The 22,830-nt window shown below is 47.1% G+C and overlaps 1 protein-coding gene across 2 annotated transcripts in view; it reads right to left on the bottom strand.

Annotated features, from left to right (window-relative positions):
• Nucleotides 1-22,830, bottom strand: part of STK36 (serine/threonine kinase 36) — a 212,957-nt gene that overhangs the window by 148,181 nt on the left and 41,946 nt on the right. For both annotated transcript variants that reach the window (XM_073546315.1, XM_073546316.1), the window contains exons 4-5: nucleotides 14,441-14,518; nucleotides 10,328-10,458 (exon numbers count right to left, since the gene is read on the bottom strand). In XM_073546315.1, coding sequence (XP_073402416.1) covers nucleotides 10,328-10,458; nucleotides 14,441-14,518 — 209 coding nt within the window. The remainder of the gene's footprint in view (nucleotides 1-10,327; nucleotides 10,459-14,440; nucleotides 14,519-22,830) is intronic.

Genomic DNA, 22,830 nt, shown 5'->3' on the forward strand with positions numbered 1-22,830 from the left:
TAAGGTTCAGTATAATCAACTTTAATCTGGTGGCGAGAATCTTAGTAAAGATATTATAGTCCACATTTACTAACGATATGGGACGATAGGAGCCACATTCCAAAGGGTCCTTCCCCTCCTTCCTAAGCACTATGATATTGGCCTCGTAAAAGGATTCAGGCATAGATTCCCCCTCCTGTATTCCCCAAAATACCTTTATCAGAAGTGGCGTTAATATGTCTCGGTACTTCTTATACAATTCAATAGGGAACCCGCCCGGCCCAGGGGCCTTCCCAGAGGCCATGTCCGCTATAGCATTCTCTATCTCCTGCACAGTGAATTCAGCGTCCATAAAGGCTCGCTGATCAGGATCTAAGGTAGGGAATGTTACATCCGACAAGTAATCCAAACACTCCAGATTATCAGAGCCACTTTTAGATTCATATAATGACTTATAATAATCATAGAAGCAGCCAAGAATCTCTTCAGTTGAAGACAACAACCAATCATCTGACTTACGGATCTGTAATATTGTATTAGAAGTATTATGTTGGCGCACCAGATAGGCCAAAAGCTTACTTGCCTGGTTTCCCAGTTCAAAATAAGACTGGCGAGCAAAGAATAATTTGCGCTTAGACTTAATGTCTATGTGCTGGGTGTATAATCATTGGCCAGCCAACCATTCAATCCTATTGCCATTGGTTTGGTTAGATATATATGCAGCCTCTGAATCCTTCAATCACCGTTCCATCACATCATCTTCTCTTGAGGTTACCCGCCTAATATAAGAAATTGTGTAGGACAAGCAGCCCCTGAGATATGCCTTAAGGGCATCCCAAAATAAATTAATATCCTGAGGTTCCTGATGGGACAAAAATGAAACAATGCAATTGATCGATTGTTCTATCGGGAGTTACTATCAGTTTCAGCCAGAAAGGGTTTGACTTCCAAACCATCCCATTATTTAATCGCCCGTACTTAAGTTTGAGGATGACCGGGCTATGGTCTGAGATCCCTCTATTGCCATGCTCCACACTATCCACCCACATTGCCAGACCACTGGTTCCGAATATGTAATCTATGCGCGACAGGGAGCGCCTAGTGGATGAGTGGCAGGTATACTCTCTCAACTCAGGGTGCCGCACTCTCCATAAATCTAGCCACCTGCTACCCCCCATAAAAAGTGACAGTTGGGTTGCTGTCGGCGAAGGAACCCCCCCAGTTACTCCATCATCCAGCCTCAATTTATCAAGATGATTGTTCATAACCATATTGAAGTCCCACATACAGATAACATCCGCATCCAGATAATTTAGGGCGAAGCTCATCGCCTTCTGGAGAATGGACATATTAGACGCAGGTGGATTATACACACATAAAATCACATATTTCCTGGTATTTATTGATGCATAGACGAAGACAAAACGACCCTCAGGATCCCTCCGGGTCTCCTTGGCTTCCCATCTAACATCTCTATGCACCAACAGTGAGACCCCCCTCGAGTAACTAGTATGGAATGCGTGAACAGACCATTGTACCCAAGGCTTCAGCACGCACCGAGTGGTATCCCTGGTCAGGTGCGTCTCCACCAAGGCCACAATGTGAGGGCGGTAATGTCTAATCTGCAAGAAGACTTTGATCTTTTTCCGGGGGTTTTTTATACCTCTCACATTCCATGTCATACATATAATCTCAGACCCCATATTTACTCCGCTGGATATGGCCTACATCAGCACCCGGGGAAAATTTAGAGACACCACACATAAGCTGAAACTGCTGCTGGCTGCAAATTATACCTAAAAACAAATAAAACCAAAGCCACTATGAAAAAACATCAAAGTGGAGAAACAAACAATACGGGAGCAAAGTCCTGCTCTCCCATCACGGGGATACCATCACTGAGCTCAATGTCCGGTATTGTTGGTAATCCGGGCGTCCGTGGAAGAGGCTCCAATCAAACCATCAATGGAAGGAATTGTGATTAACAGTAGAAACATCAGGATTCCTTCGCAGCAGACCCTTTGCGGGACCGCAGCCACTCAGCCGCCTCCGCCGGGTCCGTAAAAAATAGAGAAGAACCCTCGTGGACCACCCAGAGCCTGGCCGGATAGATCATTGAGTACATGACATTCCTCTCCCGGAGCCGCTTCTTGATTTCCATGAATTGTGCTCGTTGTTTCTGAAGTTCCATGGAAAAGTCTGGAAAAATTGAGATCGTGGCATTGTTGAACTTAATGGGATTCTTTTGTCGAGCTAGATGTAGAATCGCATCCCTGTCCCTGCAGTTGAGGAGACGCGCCAAAAAAGGTCTAGGTGGGGCTCCAGGAGGAAGAGGTCTTGTAGGGACCCTATGGGCCCTTTCCACAGCAAATGTTGGGGAGAATTCGTCTCCCAGAGAAGTTTTGAGCCAATCTTCTAGAAACTGTTCCGGATGTTGACCTTATGGCAGGCCAATAACTCGGATGTTATTCCGACGCATTCTATTCTCCAGGTCATCTGCTTTTTGCCTCCATGCGTTTACCGAACCCGCCGCTTTCGTAAGCTTGGCTTCCATGGGTGCGATGGTGTCCTCTACCTTGGACACCCTTGTCTCCACCTCCATAATGCGCCCTCTCATGGCCTGCATATCTTGTCGAAGACGCCCCACCTCAGCGTACAAGTCCTCTATTTTCCTCGTCAACGATGTCCTAGTTAAAGAGATGGCCTGCATCAGTTGTTCAGATGCTTGCTTGAGGGTTAATTCCTCCTGCTCACTCCCCTCTTCACCCTCAAAGGGGCGGTTTTTACGCTGAACCTGTGAGGGGTTATTTCTGAGGCTATCCAACCATCCTTTGACCCAATATGAAGTCAAACTTCTATCAAAAGGTTTGTCATTTTCACCTACTAAAGTATTGGATAAATTCGAACTAATCAAGGATATATCTCTTTTCTGCAGACAAGTCACCTTCAAGTTGATGTACCATCAACCATCGATTATTGATACTCTTCCAGAGGAAGATCGACAGACGTTTCGTGATCTCCTTGAACTCTTGACTGAGAATCAAAATGGTGCAGGTAAAAGAACTATGTTTTCTCAGAGGCTCCCTTCCCAGGCCACTCCTTCACTCTCCTTGTTCCCGGCAGTAGAAATATTTTTCAACACTACATGTCGTGATATACAAAATCTTCTACCCGATCACAATCAGGGTAATAATTTAAGTCGAGAGGAAAAACGTGCCTTGAAGAATTTACAGAATAATAAATCTTTCCTTATTAAGGAGGCCGACAAGGGGGGTAATGTTGTTCTGTGACCAGTGGAAATGTATTTGAAAGAAGCCTCTAGACAATTACACACTGCTAAATATTATAGGATTCTTCCATCTGATTCGACAGAGACCTTTAAAATCAAGATTGATAGTTTATTAAAAAAAGCTTTTGACTTGGGCATTATAAATAAAAAAAGAGCGTGATTTTCTAATTACGAAATTTCCAATAGTGCCCACATTCTACATGCTCCCAAAAGTCCATAAGTCAATAGAGGAACCACTGGGGCGCCCTATAATCTCGGGAATTGGAAGTCTGTTTGAGCGTCCCTGTTCTTAGGCCGGTTTCACATTAGCGCTTTTTAAGCGCACGCACGGCCGGGGGTAGCTCCGCCCCCGAGCCGGCTCTCTGCCCGGCGTGCCCGCCCCTTGCTTGTAGCGCCGCCTCCTAGCGGACAGCGGCGCCTGCGATCGGCGCACCCTATCTTTAGCATAGGGTGCGCAGATCGTGCGCAGGCCGTGCGCTAGTTGCGCTTTGACCTGCGCTGCGCACTTCTGACGGTGCGCCGTGCGCGCCAAAATCCGAAAAGTTCGATTTTGGCGCGCACGGCGCACCGTCAAAAGTGCGCAGCGCAGGTCAAAGCGCAGGTCAAAGCGCAACTAGCGCACGGCCTGCGCACCCTATGCTAAAGATAGGGTGCGCCGATCGCAGGCGCCGCTGTCCGCTAGGAGGCGGTGCTACAAGCAAGGGGCGGGCACGCCGGGCAGAGAGCCGGCTCGGGGGCGGAGCTACCCCCGGCCGTGCGTGCGCTTAAAAAGCGCTAATGTGAAACCGGCCTTATCTGGATTTTTATTTGCAGCCTTTTGTTCTCTTTCTAGGCTCATTTGTCAAGGATTCTTCCCATCTTATTAATCAACTGGATGGTCTTTTGGTGGATGAAAATGCTTTGATGATTACGATGGATGTCGAATCTCTTTACACTTGTATAGAACATTCATTAGGGCTACAAGCTGTTTCCCATTTTTTGAATTTACGGACATCAGGAGACCATCTACACGACTCTTTTATCCTGGATCTACTCAGGTTTTTATTTTGTTTTTGACCGTAAATTTTTCAAACAGATATCCAGTACTGCCATGACTGCCAAGTGCGCACCCTCCTATGCCAACCTATTTTTACGCTTGTACGCCATCTACCTTCTTTTCAGGCACATGTCATCAGGTGGTACCGGTATATCGATGACGTTCTATTTTTCTGTTCAGGTTCATTGGTGGAATGCGAGAATTTTATCTCACATTTGAATTCTAATTCTTGGAATATTTCTCTCACGTCTAGCATCTCTCATGTGTCCGTGGATTTCCTGGATTTGAGAATCACTAAAAATGGAGGGCGGATCTGTACTTCACTCTTTCGGAAGGCAACGGCCTCAAACAGTCTGCTTCATTATAGCAGTTTTCATCCTTCACATGTCCGCAACGGTATATCTAAAGGACAATTCTATAGGATCAAGAGAAACTGTAGTGAACAAAGCCAGTTTCTTAATTAAGCCAGATCACTCTCTACTCGTTTCAGGGAAAGAGGATATCCAAGACGGGTCATTTCACGAGCCTTCCAGGCATCTGACCGCAAGGATTTAACTCCCAGTTATTGTCATCATCTTTTATTGCAGGGAGCGTGTGTGCTATATTTCTACATCAGCACCGCGTTATTTGTTAGGTTGTGATTTTCATAGTTTCAGAACCATGCTTTGATGCTTTACTATTGCCATATGTCATCATACTTGTGTGTTTTTCATTCATTAATGCGACTGTGCCGTATTTGACTCTCAGGTCTTGGTCTTGACTCATCCTTGTCGCCTGCGCATTTATCCCTTTCTCTTGGTTATTGAATCAGCTACGATCTTACCTTTCTACACATGCGCAGTTTTATTTGTTTGACACTCATACAAACTGCGCCTGCGCCGCTTCCTGATTCCTAAGTTTCGGTTTCGTTTTTGATCTCAGCGCCTGCGCCTTTGTAACTTCCGGACGCCAGCTCCGTGCACGTTGTACTAGTCTACCATATGCAAGTACTTTATTTACAATCTTGTGGCATATAAAAAGGACGTCACTTGTGATTAGGATTCACCTCCATCTCCCCTGAGCAAGCCACGCCAGAGGTGGCGATACGCGTGGGGTGTACTCCCCCTCCTGGTATTAGATCTTGCGGGCATATGGCCTCACTTTACAGACCTCCATTTGGTTTATCTTTATGCAGTCCACAGGCGCTCTATCATTCTATTTGTCTCTCATTTTTTTAGAGACATTTTAGCTTTTGTCTGTGGTTATTGCAATTCTATGCATACATTTGTTATTTTGCATATATTCATTTGTATTTGGAGGCTCCATTATTTCATGGATTAACCAGGTAGCTCTTTTTGGGCACCATATATCATATATTGGGTCCATATTTCTATGTGCGCACCGCCATCTTTATAATTTGGGGTCCTTGCATGCATGATTATTTGTGGCTAATTGTAATCAGGGCCTTTTGTTTTCATGTTACATATAGCATGCCACATATCCTATGCTCCATTTTTCTATATATTTAGATTTTGGGCACTGCAAACCATATATGGGTTTCATACTTTGTGTACAAAACCATTATTTCCACAAATAGGGGTCTCCATTTAAGGTCGTCTGTGGTTATTTGTACTATATCTATGTTATATATGGTGTCCAGTGTATTTCTTATTACTGTCAGCGATATACTGTCCTCATTTAACAATTGGTCTATAAAGATTTTGTATTTTTTGGATGTTTCCACGTCTTCATGCATTATTATGTTTTAGGTCTTTGCCCAGCACATTGGAGGGGGTTGACATCAGGTTCTCATTTCAGAACCTGTTCTCTGGGAGGGTCATTAATGGCCAATTTGTTTTGCCTTTTTAATTGGTTTTATATATATTTTTTTCACTTGTGTGTGTTTTTGTATGTTTACAGTAAAATACCGTATATTTTTGATAATAATTTGTCATATTTTGTTTATTGTGGGGTTGATCGCGTCCATATACAGACTTCTTTTCTTCTTCCTGGGTTATTTCTGAGGGACCGTGTGGTGTCAGAATGGTCAGGTCTAGCAAACTCTTTCAATTTTTCGGCTGCCCCTGCCCCCTCGGAGCGGTTAATTTTCAATAGCAATATATGGCACAGCCGGGCAGCTGAAATGGTATGTCCAGGAGATTCCCAGGTCCAAGTTATAAGCACAGCAGCGCTATAATATGATGATGACAAGTGTCCCAGGGGCAGCACAGAGCAGAAGGGTCACCCGGGAGGATAAGATTCGGCTCTGAGTAGTAACCGAGAGGCCTTATGGCCGGGGAGGGACCGCAGCGCCCACAGAGACAGCAGCCAGGGATGGGTCAGAGGACCCTAAAGTAATCGCGCTGACCAGCTGGGTGACTTAACAGAGGGGAGTGCGGGGCCCAATCTTCCAGAGCACTCACCGCTTCTCCCTGTCAGATCCACAGAATAGGTTCTCACCGTCCTGTCAGCGCTGTGAGGAGGGGGCCAGCGCTGCGTCTCTCACAGCCAGAGCGCGAGCTTCTGAAAATGGTCGCCGCCCCGGCCTTTACCGCTGTCTGCACGGCGAGATTCGGCCTCCCGCGGGGGTCCAGAGGTGCTCCACGGCCCAGGGGGTCCAATACCGGCAGGTATGCCGCGGCACCACGGGTTCGCTGACAGGATTTATGTCAAGAAGCGAGGAGCTCTCCCTGAACGCGTCCTCTCTCCGCCGCTACATAGCCACGCCCCCCAAAAAACTAATTTTTGCGATAAAAAGCATCTTTCAACGTGTGACAGCTGCCAAACATAAAAACCCGCTATAACGCCTCTTTCACATGTCCTGATATTTCCGGTACAGGAGATGTCAGAGTCCGTGTGTGTAATACTGCCGTATCAGTACCACATGGACGGGCGCCAGGGAAGAAGCGTTACAGTAAGCGCTGTTCCCTGGCGCCGGGTGCTAAACACGGCTCTCGTCATTCTCCCCTGCTCTGCCGGCGATAGGTGTGAGCAGGGGAGAATGATGAGCATTACATGTAAGTCATAAAAGAGACAGCAGGCGTCGGCTGATGGGACTATTACTCCCACTGCTAATAACAGTGACAGCAGGAGCGGTGGATGGGACTATTAATCCCATCCGCTTACCCCTACTGCTAATAACAGTGACAGCAGGAGCGGTGGATGGGACTATTACTCCCATCCACTTACCCCGACTGCTAATAACAGTGACAGCAGGAGCGGTGGATGGGACTATTAATCCCATCCACTTACCCCTACTGCTAATAACAGTACAGCAGGAGCGGTGGATGGGACTATTACTCCCATCAGCTTACCCCTACTGCTAATAACAGTGACAGCAGGAGCGGTGGATGGGACTATTAATCCCATCCGCTTACCCCTACTGCTAATAACAGTGACAGCAGGAGTGGTGGATGGGACTATTAATCCCATCAGCTTACCCCTACTGCTAATAACAGTGACAGCAGGAGCGGTGGATGGGACTATTAATCCCATCTGCTTACCCCTACTGCTAATAACAGTGACAGCAGGAGCGGTGGATGGGACTATTAATCCCATCCGCTTACCCCTACTGCTAATAACAGTGACAGCAGGAGCGGTGGATGGGACTATTAATCCCATCAGCTTACCCCTACTGCTAATAACAGTGACAGCAGGAGCGGTGGATGGGACTATTAATCCCATCCGCTTACCCCTACTGCTAATAACAGTGACAGCAGGAGCGGTGGATGGGACTATTCCTCCCATCAGCTTACCCCTACTGCTAATAACAGTGACAGCAGGAGCGGTGGATGGGACTATTAATCCCATCCGCTTACCCCTACTGCTAATAACAGTGACAGCAGGAGCGGTGGAGGGGTGTAATTATCTGCCGCTCCTGCACTGTAAATAAATACGATAATTAAACAAAACGGCGTGGAGTCCCCCCTATTTTTGATAACCAACCAGACAAAACTCACAGCTGGGGGATGCAACCCTCAGCTTCAGCAAGGCTGGTTATCAAGAATAGAGGGGGTCCCCATGCTGTTTTTTTAATTATTTACCCTTGAGAAAATAAAAAAATTGGAGGCGAAAAATCACTTTTGTGGAAATAATATGCGACTAGGAGAAAGAAGAGAGTGACCAGATGGTTGAGTGATTTATCAAAGTGTCTCTTGTGTTGTATGGTGAAAGTGAATGGATCAGTGGGATTTAACATTGTGGAGAGAGGATGAGAGCTATACATAGAAGAGAGGAAAGCGGGGCTGATATAGCACAGAGCCTCAAACTGTGTTCCAAATTATTATGCAAAAAGAGTTTCGGAGTGATAAGGTTAGAGTTTTTTTGTTTGTCATTTACACTCATTGATGGTGATGTGTGTCAAAGCTCTTTATATCACTAAAAGCAATTGCAGATACCGGTGCACATTAGTTTGGCAGGTGTGTCCAAATAAAGGCAAGACTACTGAAGAAGGCTGCTCCACATTATTAAGCAGCCGACATTTTTTGCCAAAATGGGAAAGAAAAAGGATGTGTCGGCTGCTGAGAAGCAACAAATTGTGGAGTATTTAGGTCAAGGCATGACTACAACCAACATTGCCAAGACACTTCACCGTGATCATCGCACAATCAAGAAGTATGTCGCTGATTCCCGGCACACACGTGTGCGGCTGATAAGGAAACATGGAGGACTCTTTCCAACAGGCAATTGCGTCAGGTTAAAAGAGCAGCTGCAAAAATGCCTTGTCATAGCAGCAGACAAGTTTTTGAAGCTGCTGGTGCCTCCATCGTCCCCCAAACAACAAGATGCAGGGTCCTTCAGAGGTCTGCAGCTGTGCGTAAGCCATCCTGTCGACCACCTCTATCCACTGCACACAAGCACAAACGGCTCCAGTGGCCAAACGAGACATGAAGACTGATGAGTGCCGTGCAACGCTCGATGGTCCAGATGGATGGAGCGGAGGATGACTGGTTGATGGACACCCCATGAAAACACGGCTAACAAGGAGGAGGTGGAGTAATGTTTTGGGCTGGAATCATGGGGAGAGAGATTGTCGGCCCCTTTAGGATCCCTGAAGCGGTAAAGATGAACTCCATAATCTATGTGGAGTTTCTAGAACAGCACTTCCTGCCATGGTTCAAGAGGAAGAACCGTGCTTTCCGCAACAAGATCATTGTCATGCATGATAATGCACCGTCTCAAGCTGCAAATAACACATCTGCATCTCTGGCTGCTATGGGCATAAAAGAGGAGAAACTTATGGTGTGGCCACCATCTTCCCCTGACCTCAACCCCATTGAGAACCTCTGGAGCATCATCACTAGGAGTGTCTATGATGGCGGGAGGCAGCTCACATCTAAGCAACAGCTCTGGGAGGGGATTCTGTCCACAGGCAAAACAACTGAAGCACAAACCGTCCAAAACCTGACAAATCCAATGGACGAGAGAGTTCAGAAGCTTCTTTCCAACAAGGGTCCTATGTGCAAATGTAACATCACCCAGAAGAAAGGTCTGACCTGAAAACTGTTTGATGTCATCATGTAATAAGCTGATAATGCTTATCATTCCACAATTCACCATTGTTTTCTTCAAAATAAAAAGGTTGAAAACTCTGCTGTGCATAATAATTTGGAACATGCATTGTGAGTGTTTCTTATTTTTAAAAATATCCTGTTTTCATAGGCAGATTGTTCCAAAACATTGCAATTATACTAGAATATTAGATGACGGGAAAATAACAATGACGGCAATTCACATAGGTAATACAGAGAAAATAGGAGGAAGTATTTGTTGCATAATAATTTGGAACACAGTGTACAGGCGGTGGATCCCCCCAACACATACACAGAACCACGCAGCCCCCAATACAGGCAGTGTACCCCCTGCCAACACATACACAGGACACCAGCACCCCCCAAGTATAGGCAGTGTGCCCACCACACATAGGACTACAGCACCCCCAATACAGGCAGTGTATACAAGCAGTATGCCCCCTGTACATAGCTGTTGTCCCTCATCCATCCCGTGCACACAATATGGAGGTTCTGATCATTTTCTTGATTCACCCAAAATCGCAGAGCTTCACTGTCCCATCCTTCCCCAGTAAGATGTTCTGCGGCTTCATGTCCCGATGCAGGATCCGGTGAGAATGCAGATAGTACAGGGCGGACACCAGCTGGGCCGACACCTCCTTCACCTATGGGGAAGGAGAGCGCAGTCACCCCAATATCACAGCTCCATGTAATATACCATATCACTCACCAATGGAGGAGGAGAGCACAGTCACCCCAGTATCATAGACCCCAATATAACATGTCACTCATCTATGGGGGGAGGAGCGCACAGTCACCCCAGTATCATAGACCCCCAATATAACATGTCACTCATCTATGGGGGGAGGAGAGCACAGTCACCCCAGTATCATAGACCCCCAATATAACATGTCACTCATCTATGGGGGGAGGAGAGCACAGTCACCCCAGTATCATAGACCCCCAATATAACATGTCACTCATCTATGGGGGGAGGAGAGCACAGTCGCCCCAATACCACAGCCCTCCTATATACCACACATCCTTCACCAATAGGGGAGGAGAGCACAGTCACCCCAGTATCATAGACCCCCAATATAACATGTCACTCATCTATGGGGGGAGGAGAGCACAGTCACCCCAATACCACAGCCCTCCTATATACCACACATCCTTCACCAATAGGGGAGGAGAGCACAGTCACCCCAGTATCATAGACCCCCAATATAACATGTCACTCATCTATGGGGGGAGGAGAGCACAGTCACCCCAGTATCATAGACCCCCAATATAACATGTCACTCATCTATGGGGAGAGGAGAGCACAGTCACCCCAATACCACAGCCCTCCTATATACCACACATCCTTCACCAATAGGGGAGGAGAGCACAGTCACCCCAGTATCATAGACCCCCCAATATAACATGTCACTCATCTATGGGGGGAGGAGCGCACAGTCACCCCAGTATCATAGACCCCCAATATAACATGTCACTCATCTATGGGGGGAGGAGAGCACAGTCACCCCAATACAACAGCCCTCCTATATACCACACATCCTTCACCAATAGGGGAGGAGAGCACAGTCATCCCAGTATCATAGACCCCCAATATAACATGTCACTCATCTATGGGGGGAGGAGAGCACAGTCATCCCAATATCATAGACCCCCAATATAACATGTCACTCATCTATGGGGGGAGGAGAGCACAGTCACCCCAGTATCATAGACCCCCAATATAACATGTCACTCATCTATGGGGGGAGGAGAGCACAGTCACCCCAATACCACAGCCCTCCTATATACCACACATCCTTCACCAATAGGGGAGGAGAGCACAGTCATCCCAGTATCATAGACCCCCAATATAACATGTCACTCATCTATGGGGGGAGGAGAGCACAGTCACCCAAATATCATAGACCCCCAATATAACATGTCACTCATCTATGGGGGGAGGAGAGCACAGTCACCCCAATACCACAGCCCTCCTATATACCACACATCCTTCACCAATAGGGGAGGAGAGCACAGTCACCCCAGTATCATAGACCCCCAATATAACATGTCACTCATCTGTGGGGAGAGGAGAGCACAGTCACCCCAATACCACAGCCCTCCTATATACCACACATCCTTCACCAATAGGGGAGGAGAGCACAGTCACCCCAGTATCATAGACCCCCAATATAACATGTCACTCATCTATGGGGGGAGGAGACCACAGTCACCCAAATATCATAGACCCCCAATATAACATGTCACTCATCTATGGGGGGAGGAGAGCACAGTCACCCCAATACCACAGCCCTCCTATATACCACACATCCTTCACCAATAGGGGAGGAGAGCACAGTCACCCCAGTATCATAGACCCCCAATATAACATGTCACTCATCTATGGGGGGAGGAGAGCACAGTCACCCCAATATCATAGACCCCCAATATAACATGTCACTCATCTATGGGGGAGGAGAGCACAGTCACCCCAATACCACAACCCTCCTATATACCACACATCCTTCACCAATAGGGGAGGAGAGCACAGTCACCCCAGTATCATAGACCCCAATATAACATGTCACTCATCTATGGGGGGAGGAGCGCACAGTCACCCCAGTATCATAGACCCCCAATATAACATGTCACTCATCTATGGGGGGAGGAGAGCACAGTCACCCCAGTATCATAGACCCCCAATATAACATGTCACTCATCTATGGGGGGAGGAGAGCACAGTCACCCCAGTATCATAGACCCCCAATATAACATGTCACTCATCTATGGGGGGAGGAGAGCACAGTCGCCCCAATACCACAGCCCTCCTATATACCACACATCCTTCACCAATAGGGGAGGAGAGCACAGTCACCCCAGTATCATAGACCCCCAATATAACATGTCACTCATCTATGGGGGGAGGAGAGCACAGTCACCCCAATACCACAGCCCTCCTATATACCACACATCCTTCACCAATAGGGGAGGAGAGCACAGTCACCCCAGTATCATAGACCCCCAATATAACATGTCACTCATCTATGGGGGGAGGAGAGCACAGTCACCCCAGTATCATAGACCCCCAATATAACATGTCACTCATCTATGGGGAGAGGAGAGCACAGTCACCCCAATACCACAGCCCTCCTATATACCACACATCCTTCACCAATAGGGGAGGAGAGCACAGTCACCCCAGTATCATAGACCCCCCAATATAACATGTCACTCATCTATGGGGGGAGGAGCGCACAGTCACCCCAGTATCATAGACCCCCAATATAACATGTCACTCATCTATGGGGGGAGGAGAGCACAGTCACCCCAATACCACAGCCCTCCTATATACCACACATCCTTCACCAATAGGGGAGGAGAGCACAGTCATCCCAGTATCATAGACCCCCAATATAACATGTCACTCATCTATGGGGGGAGGAGAGCACAGTCATCCCAATATCATAGACCCCCAATATAACATGTCACTCATCTATGGGGGGAGGAGAGCACAGTCACCCCAGTATCATAGACCCCCAATATAACATGTCACTCATCTATGGGGGGAGGAGAGCACAGTCACCCCAATACCACAGCCCTCCTATATACCACACATCCTTCACCAATAGGGGAGGAGAGCACAGTCACCCCAGTATCATAGACCCCCAATATAACATGTCACTCATCTATGGGGGGAGGAGAGCACAGTCACCCCAGTATCATAGACCCCCAATATAACATGTCACTCATCTATGGGGAGAGGAGAGCACAGTCACCCCAATACCACAGCCCTCCTATATACCACACATCCTTCACCAATAGGGGAGGAGAGCACAGTCACCCCAGTATCATAGACCCCAATATAACATGTCACTCATCTATGGGGGGAGGAGAGCACAGTCACCCCAGTATCATAGACCCCCAATATAACATGTCACTCATCTATGGGGGGAGGAGAGCACAGTCACCCCAGTATCATAGACCCCCAATATAACATGTCACTCATCTATGGGGGGAGGAGCGCACAGTCACCCCAGTATCATAGACCCCCAATATAACATGTCACTCATCTATGGGGGGAGGAGAGCACAGTCGCCCCAATACCACAGCCCTCCTATAACCCACACATCCTTCACCAATAGGGGAGGAGAGCACAGTCACCCCAGTATCATAGACCCCCAATATAACATGTCACTCATCTATGGGGGGAGGAGAGCACAGTCACCCCAATATCCCAGCCCCTCAATATATCACACATCCTTCACCTACGGGGGAGGAGAGCTCAGTCACAGCCCCCCATTATACCACACGTCACCCCAATATCAGAGCCTCCTCCTTACATAACGTGTCTGACCTGTGGGGAGGACACAGAGGTCCCTTATATACTAGTGGACGGTTTGCTAGAGAGCCGGTATCAATTATTTTGAAGCAGGATTCATTACTGGACTATGGATGTGGTAAGACCCCCCTTTACATGTCTGACATGGTCTTTAGCCCACCACTGGACAAAGATGCTGATGTTTAACCCTACAAGGACCGCAGGGGGACTATTTCAGGGGCGATACTGTATGTAATTCACATAAGGGAGTGAACTGTTGCTTGCAGTTCTTGAGTCCAGGAATCACTTTCTGGGGCATGAATACTTACTAAATCTTCAGACAGACTCCCATCATCCTCCAAAATCTGGAACAGTTCTCCTTCCGCATATTCTGTGACTACAACGACCTAAAGAGGAATCGGAGAGAAAAATTAAGACTTTTGGTACTCACCTTAGATCTCTGTCACGTGGTCTTCATGGGGAGGGGGGCACGGAAACCACGGGACAGTCGGCTGCCACCATTATTACACCCTAAATGCAAACTGTACCTCGCCTGCTAACGTCAGGCCTCCTAGTCTTGTGAAAAAGTAGAATAAGTCAAAAGAAATAAAGGAAAATAATCCAATTACATTCAGAGAAAATACAATGTAAGGGCGCCCCCAACCAGGCAACCAAGGGTGGGTGCTGTGTTCCCCAATGAAGACTATGAGGCAGCGATTTTATGGCGAGTCCTTCATTAGGGAACACGTCCAAATGACGCTTCTGGGGTGAAAATAAACTAAACATTAAAATGTAACCACCAAAGTTTTGCACTCTTTCTGCAGAAGCAGCCGCCTGAGCAACGGCAGCCTGAGCAACCGCCTGCAGTATTTTCCTCACAAAATTTGCATCTGTCAAAGCAAAGGGTGCGGACCCCGTAAAACTGATGACCAAGTAGCTGCCTTACAGAGCCGACGCCTGCTGATGGACAGCCCAGGAAGCTCCCACCGTCCATGTCGAGTTGCCTTAATCCTGAAAGTGAGAACACTGGCCTTTGATCTATAGGCTTCAAAAATGGCCATTTTACTACAGAGAGCAACAGTCGCCTTAGAAGGAGCAAGACCTCTACAAGGGCCTCCAGAATGGCAAATAAGGAGTCCAATCATCTGAATAGAGCGGTGACTGCTACATAGCGCAGCTCGACCCAGACGGCATCCAACTTGTGCAAGGTTCTATCTATCGGATGAGAAGGCACTGGGCAAAAGGAGGGCAAGACTATACTCTCACTAAAGGGAATCTGTCACCTCATTTTTCGTATATAAGATGCGGCCACCGCCATCAGGGGCTTATCTGCAGCATTCTGTAATGCTGTAGATAAGCCCCCAATGTAACCTGAAAGATAAGAAAAATAAGTTATATTATACTCACCCAGGGGCGGTCTGGTCCGGTGGGTGTCACGGTCCAGTCCGGCGGCTCCCATCTTCTAGCGATGACGTCTTCTGCTTCCCATCGCGGCTCTGGCGCAGGCGTACTATATCTGCCCTGTTGAGGGCAGAGCAGAATACTGCAGTGCGCAAGTGCCGGACCTCTGCACTCCACTGCAGTTACTTTACTCTGCCCTCAACAAGGCAGAGCAGTGCGCCTGCGCCGAAGCCACGACGGGAAGCAAAGAACACGTCATCAATAGAAGATGGGAGGTGCCGGACCGCGACACCCATTGGACCCGGACCGCCCCTGGGTGAGTATAATATATCTCGTCTTTCTTCTCTTTCAGGTTACATCGGGGGCTTATATACAGCATGACAGAATACTGTAGATAAGCCACTGATGGCGGTGGCCGTATCTCATCGGCCAAAAATGAGGTGACAGATTCCCTTTAAGGTAAAAACCTGAAACCACTTTAGGGAGGAAGGAACCTCAACACTTCCTTGTCCCGGTGCAGGACAAGGTAAGGAGCACAACAGGAGAGAGCCGTCAGCTCCAATACCGTATGGATGGAGGTGATGGCTATACGAAAAGCTGTCTTATAGGTAAGATGCAGAGGAGAGATTTCCTTAATGGGATCAAAACGAGGTTAAGATCTCAAGGATCAATGGGAGCCTGATACAGTGGTCTAACATGCACAAGCCCTGAGGAAAAGTCTTGACCCGTGGCTTAGAAGACAAATACTTCCAAAATAGAATTGCAAGAACGGAGACCTGTTCATTGAGGGAGCTAAGCGCCAACACAGACTCCAGACCAGACTGTTAAAAGAAAAAAAAGGCCATTAGAGCAAAGTACTTATGTAAACTCACATCAATGAAAGTAGGCCTTTCAAGTGCAATGATAGATACGCCGCAAGGAGAGCTTACGTGCCTTGATCATACTCATCTGGATGACTAGCTCAGACAGACCTGCTGCTCTCAGAAACGCGGCTATTGAACTGAGCGACTATAAGTTCTGATGGAACATCGAATCCTGAAAAAGATCTGGATGGTCCAGGAGAGTCCAGGGAGCATCTGACGGGAGGTTTATCACGTCCACATAAGTTTTTCCAGGCCAGTCTGGTGTAATGATGATGACTGGAATCCCCTCTGCCTTAGTTTTCTTGAGAAATCCAGGCAGAAGGGCTAGAAGAAGAAACAGTTAGGCTGAGTTCACACGTGGCGTTTTTTTCGCGTTTCCGCGGCGGTTTTAACCGCGCGATTTTGCCGCGAAAACGCGAAAAATAAGCATCCCATGCATTCCTATGGGATTCCGCAATGCTGCGCTAATGCTGCGGTTTTTACCGCGGCGGAATCGCTTCACGGTAAAAACCGCAGCATGCTCATTAATTTGCGGAATAGCGGCGATCCCGCACCCATAGGAATGCATTGTTCCGCTTGCTTCCCGCATGTGGCTGTGCACACCATGCGGAAAGTAAGCAGAACATTTGCGGATGGTACCCACGGTCCGGAGGAGAGGAGACTGTCCTCCAGGCTTTGGGTACCATATCCCTGTAAAAAATAGAATTTAAAAATAAAAAATATTGTATTCTCACCCTCCGACGTCCCGCGCAGTCTTCCCGCTTCTCTTCACGCTTTCGTTCCCTGTAATCCTTTGCGAAAATGCCCGCAATGACGTCCGTTCTCGCGGGATCGCGAATAACCGCGAGACGTCGCGATCCCGCGAGAACTGACGTCATCGCGGGCATTTTCGCAAAGGATTACTGGGAACGCCGGCGCGGGACGTCGGAAGGTGAGAATAACACCGTTTTTTATTTTTTTTTAACATTCTATCTTTTACTACTGATGCTGCATAGGCGGCCTCAGTAGTAAAAAGTTGGTCACACTCGTCAAACACTATGTTTGACGAGTGTGACCAACCTGTCAATCAGTTCTCCAAGCGATGCTACAGATCGCTTGGAAAACGCTAGTATTTTGCAAGCTAAATACGCTTGCAAAATGCTAGTTTTTCCGCGGGAAAATCGCGGGAATTTAAAATGTGATTTTCCCGCGGACTGGAATTCCGGAATTCTCGCGGTAACTTCCGCGAGAGTTCCGGTACGTGTGCACTTAGCCTTAAGGCAGAGTTGGTTGGGACCAAGGGAATTGCCAAACCAGACAAATTTGAGTACCTTACAGTTTAGCCTGGATGCTATCAGATCGACATCTGGCGTGCCCCACCGAAGACAGGTCTGCCTGAATAACTTCAGATGAAGTGCCCATGCTCCTGCGGCTATTCGCTGGCAGCTTAGGAAGTCTGCTTCCCATTTGTCTACTCCCAGGTATGTGAACAGCCGAAATTATTGGAACTCTGTTCTCTGCCCACTCCAAAATCCTTGTCACCTCTGACATGGCGAGAAGACTCCATGTCCTACTGTAATGAATGATACAGGCCACCCCAGTGGCACTGTCAGACTGAATCTGAACTGGCAGATGCAAATGGAGAAGCACCAAGCGCACGTCTCCAATCTTCAAGGTTAGATTTCAGAAAGGCAGATTTTAAGAGACTCAGAAAGAGAATCGGAGGGATCCAATGGCTGGATATCCTTAAAGGGAATCTGTCACCCTTTTTTTGGCTTTGCAGCTGCTGGCATAGACATCGGGGCTTATCTACAGCATTCTGTAATGCTGTAGATAAGCCTCCGATGTAACCTGAAATAGAAGAAAAACACGTTATATTATACTCACCGGGGGGGCGGTCCGGTCCGATGGGTGTCGCCGTCCCGTCCGGCGCCTCCCTTCTTCATGCGATGACGTCCTCTTCTCCCATCCTGTAATGGCTCCGGCGCAGGCGCACTGCTCTGAGGGCAGAGCAGAGTCCTGCAGTGCGCAGGCGTCGGGAGAGGTCTGGCGCCTGCGCACTAAAGAATTCTGCTCAGCCCTCAACAGGGCAAAGCAATGCACCTGCGCCGGAGCCATTACAGGATGGGAGAAGAGGACGTCATCGCATGAAGAAGGGAGGCGCCAGACCGGACCGCAACACCCATCGGACCGGACCGCCCACCCCGGTGAGTATAATATAACGTGTTTTTCTTCTCTTTCAGGTTACATCGAGGGCTTACCTACAGCATTACAGAATGCATTACAGAATGATGTAGATAAGCCCCTGATGTCTATGCCGGCAGCTAATAGGGGATAAAAAGGGTGACAGATCCCCTTTAAGGACAAAAGTGAAAAATGAGATTCTCAAAGCACAATCGTTAACAATTTCGAAAAGAGGGAAGAATAGGAAGCATTTAAGGAAACCAGGATGGATGAACACATGCTAAACAGGAAGAAAGAAATGTTTATCAAATGGAAAGAGGGAGGCATATCTAAAGAAGAATATAATGCTGTCTGCAGAACCTGCAGGGCACAAATCAGATTATTAAAGCTGACAATGAATTAAAACTTGCAAGAGACGTCAAAAGAAATAAAAAAGGATTTGGGCGATATGTCCAAAGTAAAAGTAAAGTCAAAGATGCTATAGGATTTTTACAGGATGAAAATGATGAAATGGTAAGACAGGATGTTGAGAAGGCCGAACTTTTAAATTCCTATTTTGCATGTATTTTCTCTCAGAAAGGAAATGTAACATCAACTGTTCTTCACTGTCCTATTAAGGGAATAGAAGAATCCGGGATATCTATAAACAGACAGATAGTGAGGGAATACTTAGCTAACATAAATGAATTCAAGTCTCCAGGTCCAGATGAATTACACCCCAGAGTTCTGAAGGAGATAGCAGAAGAAATTTTTGAACCATTCTCCATAATCTTTGAAGATTCTTGGAGAACAGGAGAAGTCCCAGAACAGCGGAGAAGAGCAAATGTGGCCGGTGAGTCTGACTTCTATACTAGGAAAGATCTTTGAACAAATTATTAAACAACATGTATGTCAGTACCTTGATAAGAATGAAGTGATTAAACAGAGTCAGCATGGGTTTGTAACTAATAAGTCATGTCAGAGTAGCTTAATTTCCTTCTATGGCCGGGATCACACATGCAAGAAACACGTCGACTCTCGCATGTTAGTACTCAGCACTGCCACCGACACTCGGGAACGGAGCCTGCGGCTGCATGTATTGCTATGCGGCCGCACGCTCTGCTCTTGAGTGTCGGTGGCAGTGACAGGTATTAACATGCGAGTCTCAGTCGTATTTCTCGCATGTGTGATCCTGACCTATGACAATCAATGACTGGGTGGATCAGGGAAATGCTGTAGATATAGTTTATCTTGTTCCAAAAAGAGACGATGAATGAATGGCACCAGGGGAATGGATACACTTGTATAATAAAACAGATCCTGTGTGTAGACCGACAGCATGCGGTGTAACGCAATGGGTATATGGAGCTCAGCATCAAAGTAGCATGAACATAGTGTATAACATAAATTAATCACAATTGTCTCAATAACAAATCAAAGATGGCACTTCATATAATACATATATACCAAACTAGGATATATATTTATACCCCAGAAAGAAGAGATCCAATAATAAAATTAATTCAGTTTATTTCAATATTAAAAAACAAGAAACCCAAATAGGATAAAAAAAACAGGATGTCTCACAAAAGAGACATCACCACAATGATTAGTTAGAAAATGGACTACATAAAAAATTATATATATAGCAAGGTATCAAAGAACAGCCATTATGGGTCATCAGTATGCCCAGATATTGACAAAAAAGCTATCCGAAATATCCAGTGCTTAATATAATTTAATCAAATACAAGTAAAGCATAAATTTGTCATAGCAATCATAAATCAATGTAGTCCATAACATAAAAATGCCAAGTAGTAAAGAGATACAATAGAAGCCATGTGAAAAGCGTTCAAAGTGCTCAAATATCCTTAATGACAATGAAAGACCCCAGTAATTCAGAAGCCTCCAGCTCCCACGGTAAAGAGATACAGGTGAAAGAAACATACACTACCGTTCCAAAGTTTGGGGTCACCCAGACAATTTTGTGTTTTCCATGAAAACTCATACTTTTATTAATCAGATGAGATGCCAAATGAATGTAAAATCTCGTCCAGACATTGACAAGGTTCGAAAAAAAGATTTTTATTTGAAACTAGCTGAAAAGCACGGCGGTGCCCGGGCATAGTAACTAACAGTGGTTAGTTATAGCAAATTATAATTATCCTCCATCCCATAGTCCCGTGCCCATATACCCATCATACATATCCTCCATCCCATAGTCCCGTGCCCATATACCCATCATACATATCCTCCATCCCATTGTCCCGTGCCCATATACCCATCATACATATCCTCCATCCCATAGTCCCGTGCCCATATACCCATCATACATATCCTCCATCCCATAGTCCCGTGCCCATATACCCATCATACATATCCTCCATCCCATAGTCCCGTGCCCATATACCCATCATACATATCCTCCATCCCATAGTCCCGTGCCCATATACCCATCATACATATCCTCCATCCCATAGTCCAGTGCCCATATACCCATCATACATATCCTCCATCTCATAGTCCCGTGCCCATATACCCATCATACATATCCTCCATCCCATAGTCCCGTGCCCATATACCCATCATACATATCCTCCATCCCATAGTCCCGTGCCCATATACCCATCATACATATCCTCCATCCCATAGTCCCGTGCCCATATACCCATCATACATATCCTCCATCCCATAGTCCCGTGCCCATATACCCATCATACATATCCTCCATCCCATTGTCCCGTGCCCATATACCCGTCATACATATCCTCCATCCCATAGTCCCGTGCCCATATACCCGTCATACATATCCTCCATCCCATAGTCCCGTGCCCATATACCCATCATACATATCCTCCATCCCATAGTCCCGTGCCCATATACCCATCATACATATCCTCCATCCCATAGGCCCGTGCCCATATACCCATCATACATATCCTCCATCCCATAGTCCCGTGCCCATATACCCGTCATACATATCCGCCATCCCATAGTCCCGTGCCCATATACCCGTCATACATATCCTCCATCCCATAGTCCTGTGCCCATATACCCATCATACATATCCTCCATCCCATAGTCCCGTGCCCATATACCCGTCATACATATCCTCCATCCCATAGTCCCGTGCCCATATACCCGTCATACATATCCTCCATCCCATAGTCCCGTGCCCATATACCCATCATACATATCCTCCATCCCATAGGCCCGTGCCCATATACCCGTCATGCATATCATCCATCCCATAGGCCCGTGCCCATATACCCATCATACATATCCTCCATCCCATAGTCCCGTGCCCATATACCCATCATACATATCCTCCATCCCATAGTCCCGTGCCCATATACCCATCATACATATCCTCCATCCCATAGTCCCGTGCCCATATACCCATCATACATATCCTCCATCCCATAGTCCCGTGCCCATATACCCATCATACATATCCTCCATCCCATAGTCCCGTGCCCATATACCCATCATACATATCCTCCATCCCATAGGCCCGTGCCCATATACCCATCATACATATCCTCCATCCCATAGTCCCGTGCCCATATACCCGTCATACATATCCGCCATCCCATAGTCCCGTGCCCATATACCCGTCATACATATCCTCCATCCCATAGTCCCGTGCCCATATACCCGTCATACATATCCTCCATCCCATAGTCCCGTGCCCATATACCCGTCATACATATCCTCCATCCCATAGTCCCGTGCCCATATACCCGTCATACATATCCTCCATCCCATAGTCCCGTGCCCATATACCCATCATACATATCCTCCATCCCATAGGCCCGTGCCCATATACCCATCATGCATATCATCCATCCCATAGGCCCGTGCCCATATACCCATCATACATATCCTCCATCCCATAGTCCCGTGCCCATATACCCATCATACATATCCTCCATCCCATAGTCCCGTGCCCATATACCCATCATACATATCCGCCATCCCATAGTCCCGTGCCCATATACCCATCATACATATCCTCCATCCCATAGTCCCATGCCCATATACCCATCATACATATCCGCCATCCCATAGTCCCGTGCCCATATACCCATCATACATATCCTCCATCCCATAGTCCCGTGCTCATATACCCATGACAAATCCGCCATCCCATAGTCCCGTGCCCATATACCCATCATACATATCCTACATCCCATAGTCCCGTGCCCATATACCCATCATACATATCCGCCATCCCATAGTCCCGTGCCCATATACCCGTCATACATATCCTCCATCCCATAGTCCCGTGCCCATATACCCATCATACATAT

Source organism: Dendrobates tinctorius, unplaced genomic scaffold (assembly GCF_039654945.1).
Source record: "Dendrobates tinctorius isolate UK_male_01 unplaced genomic scaffold, ASM3965494v1 ptg000146l, whole genome shotgun sequence".
NCBI classification, from domain to species: Eukaryota; Metazoa; Chordata; class Amphibia; order Anura; family Dendrobatidae; genus Dendrobates; species Dendrobates tinctorius.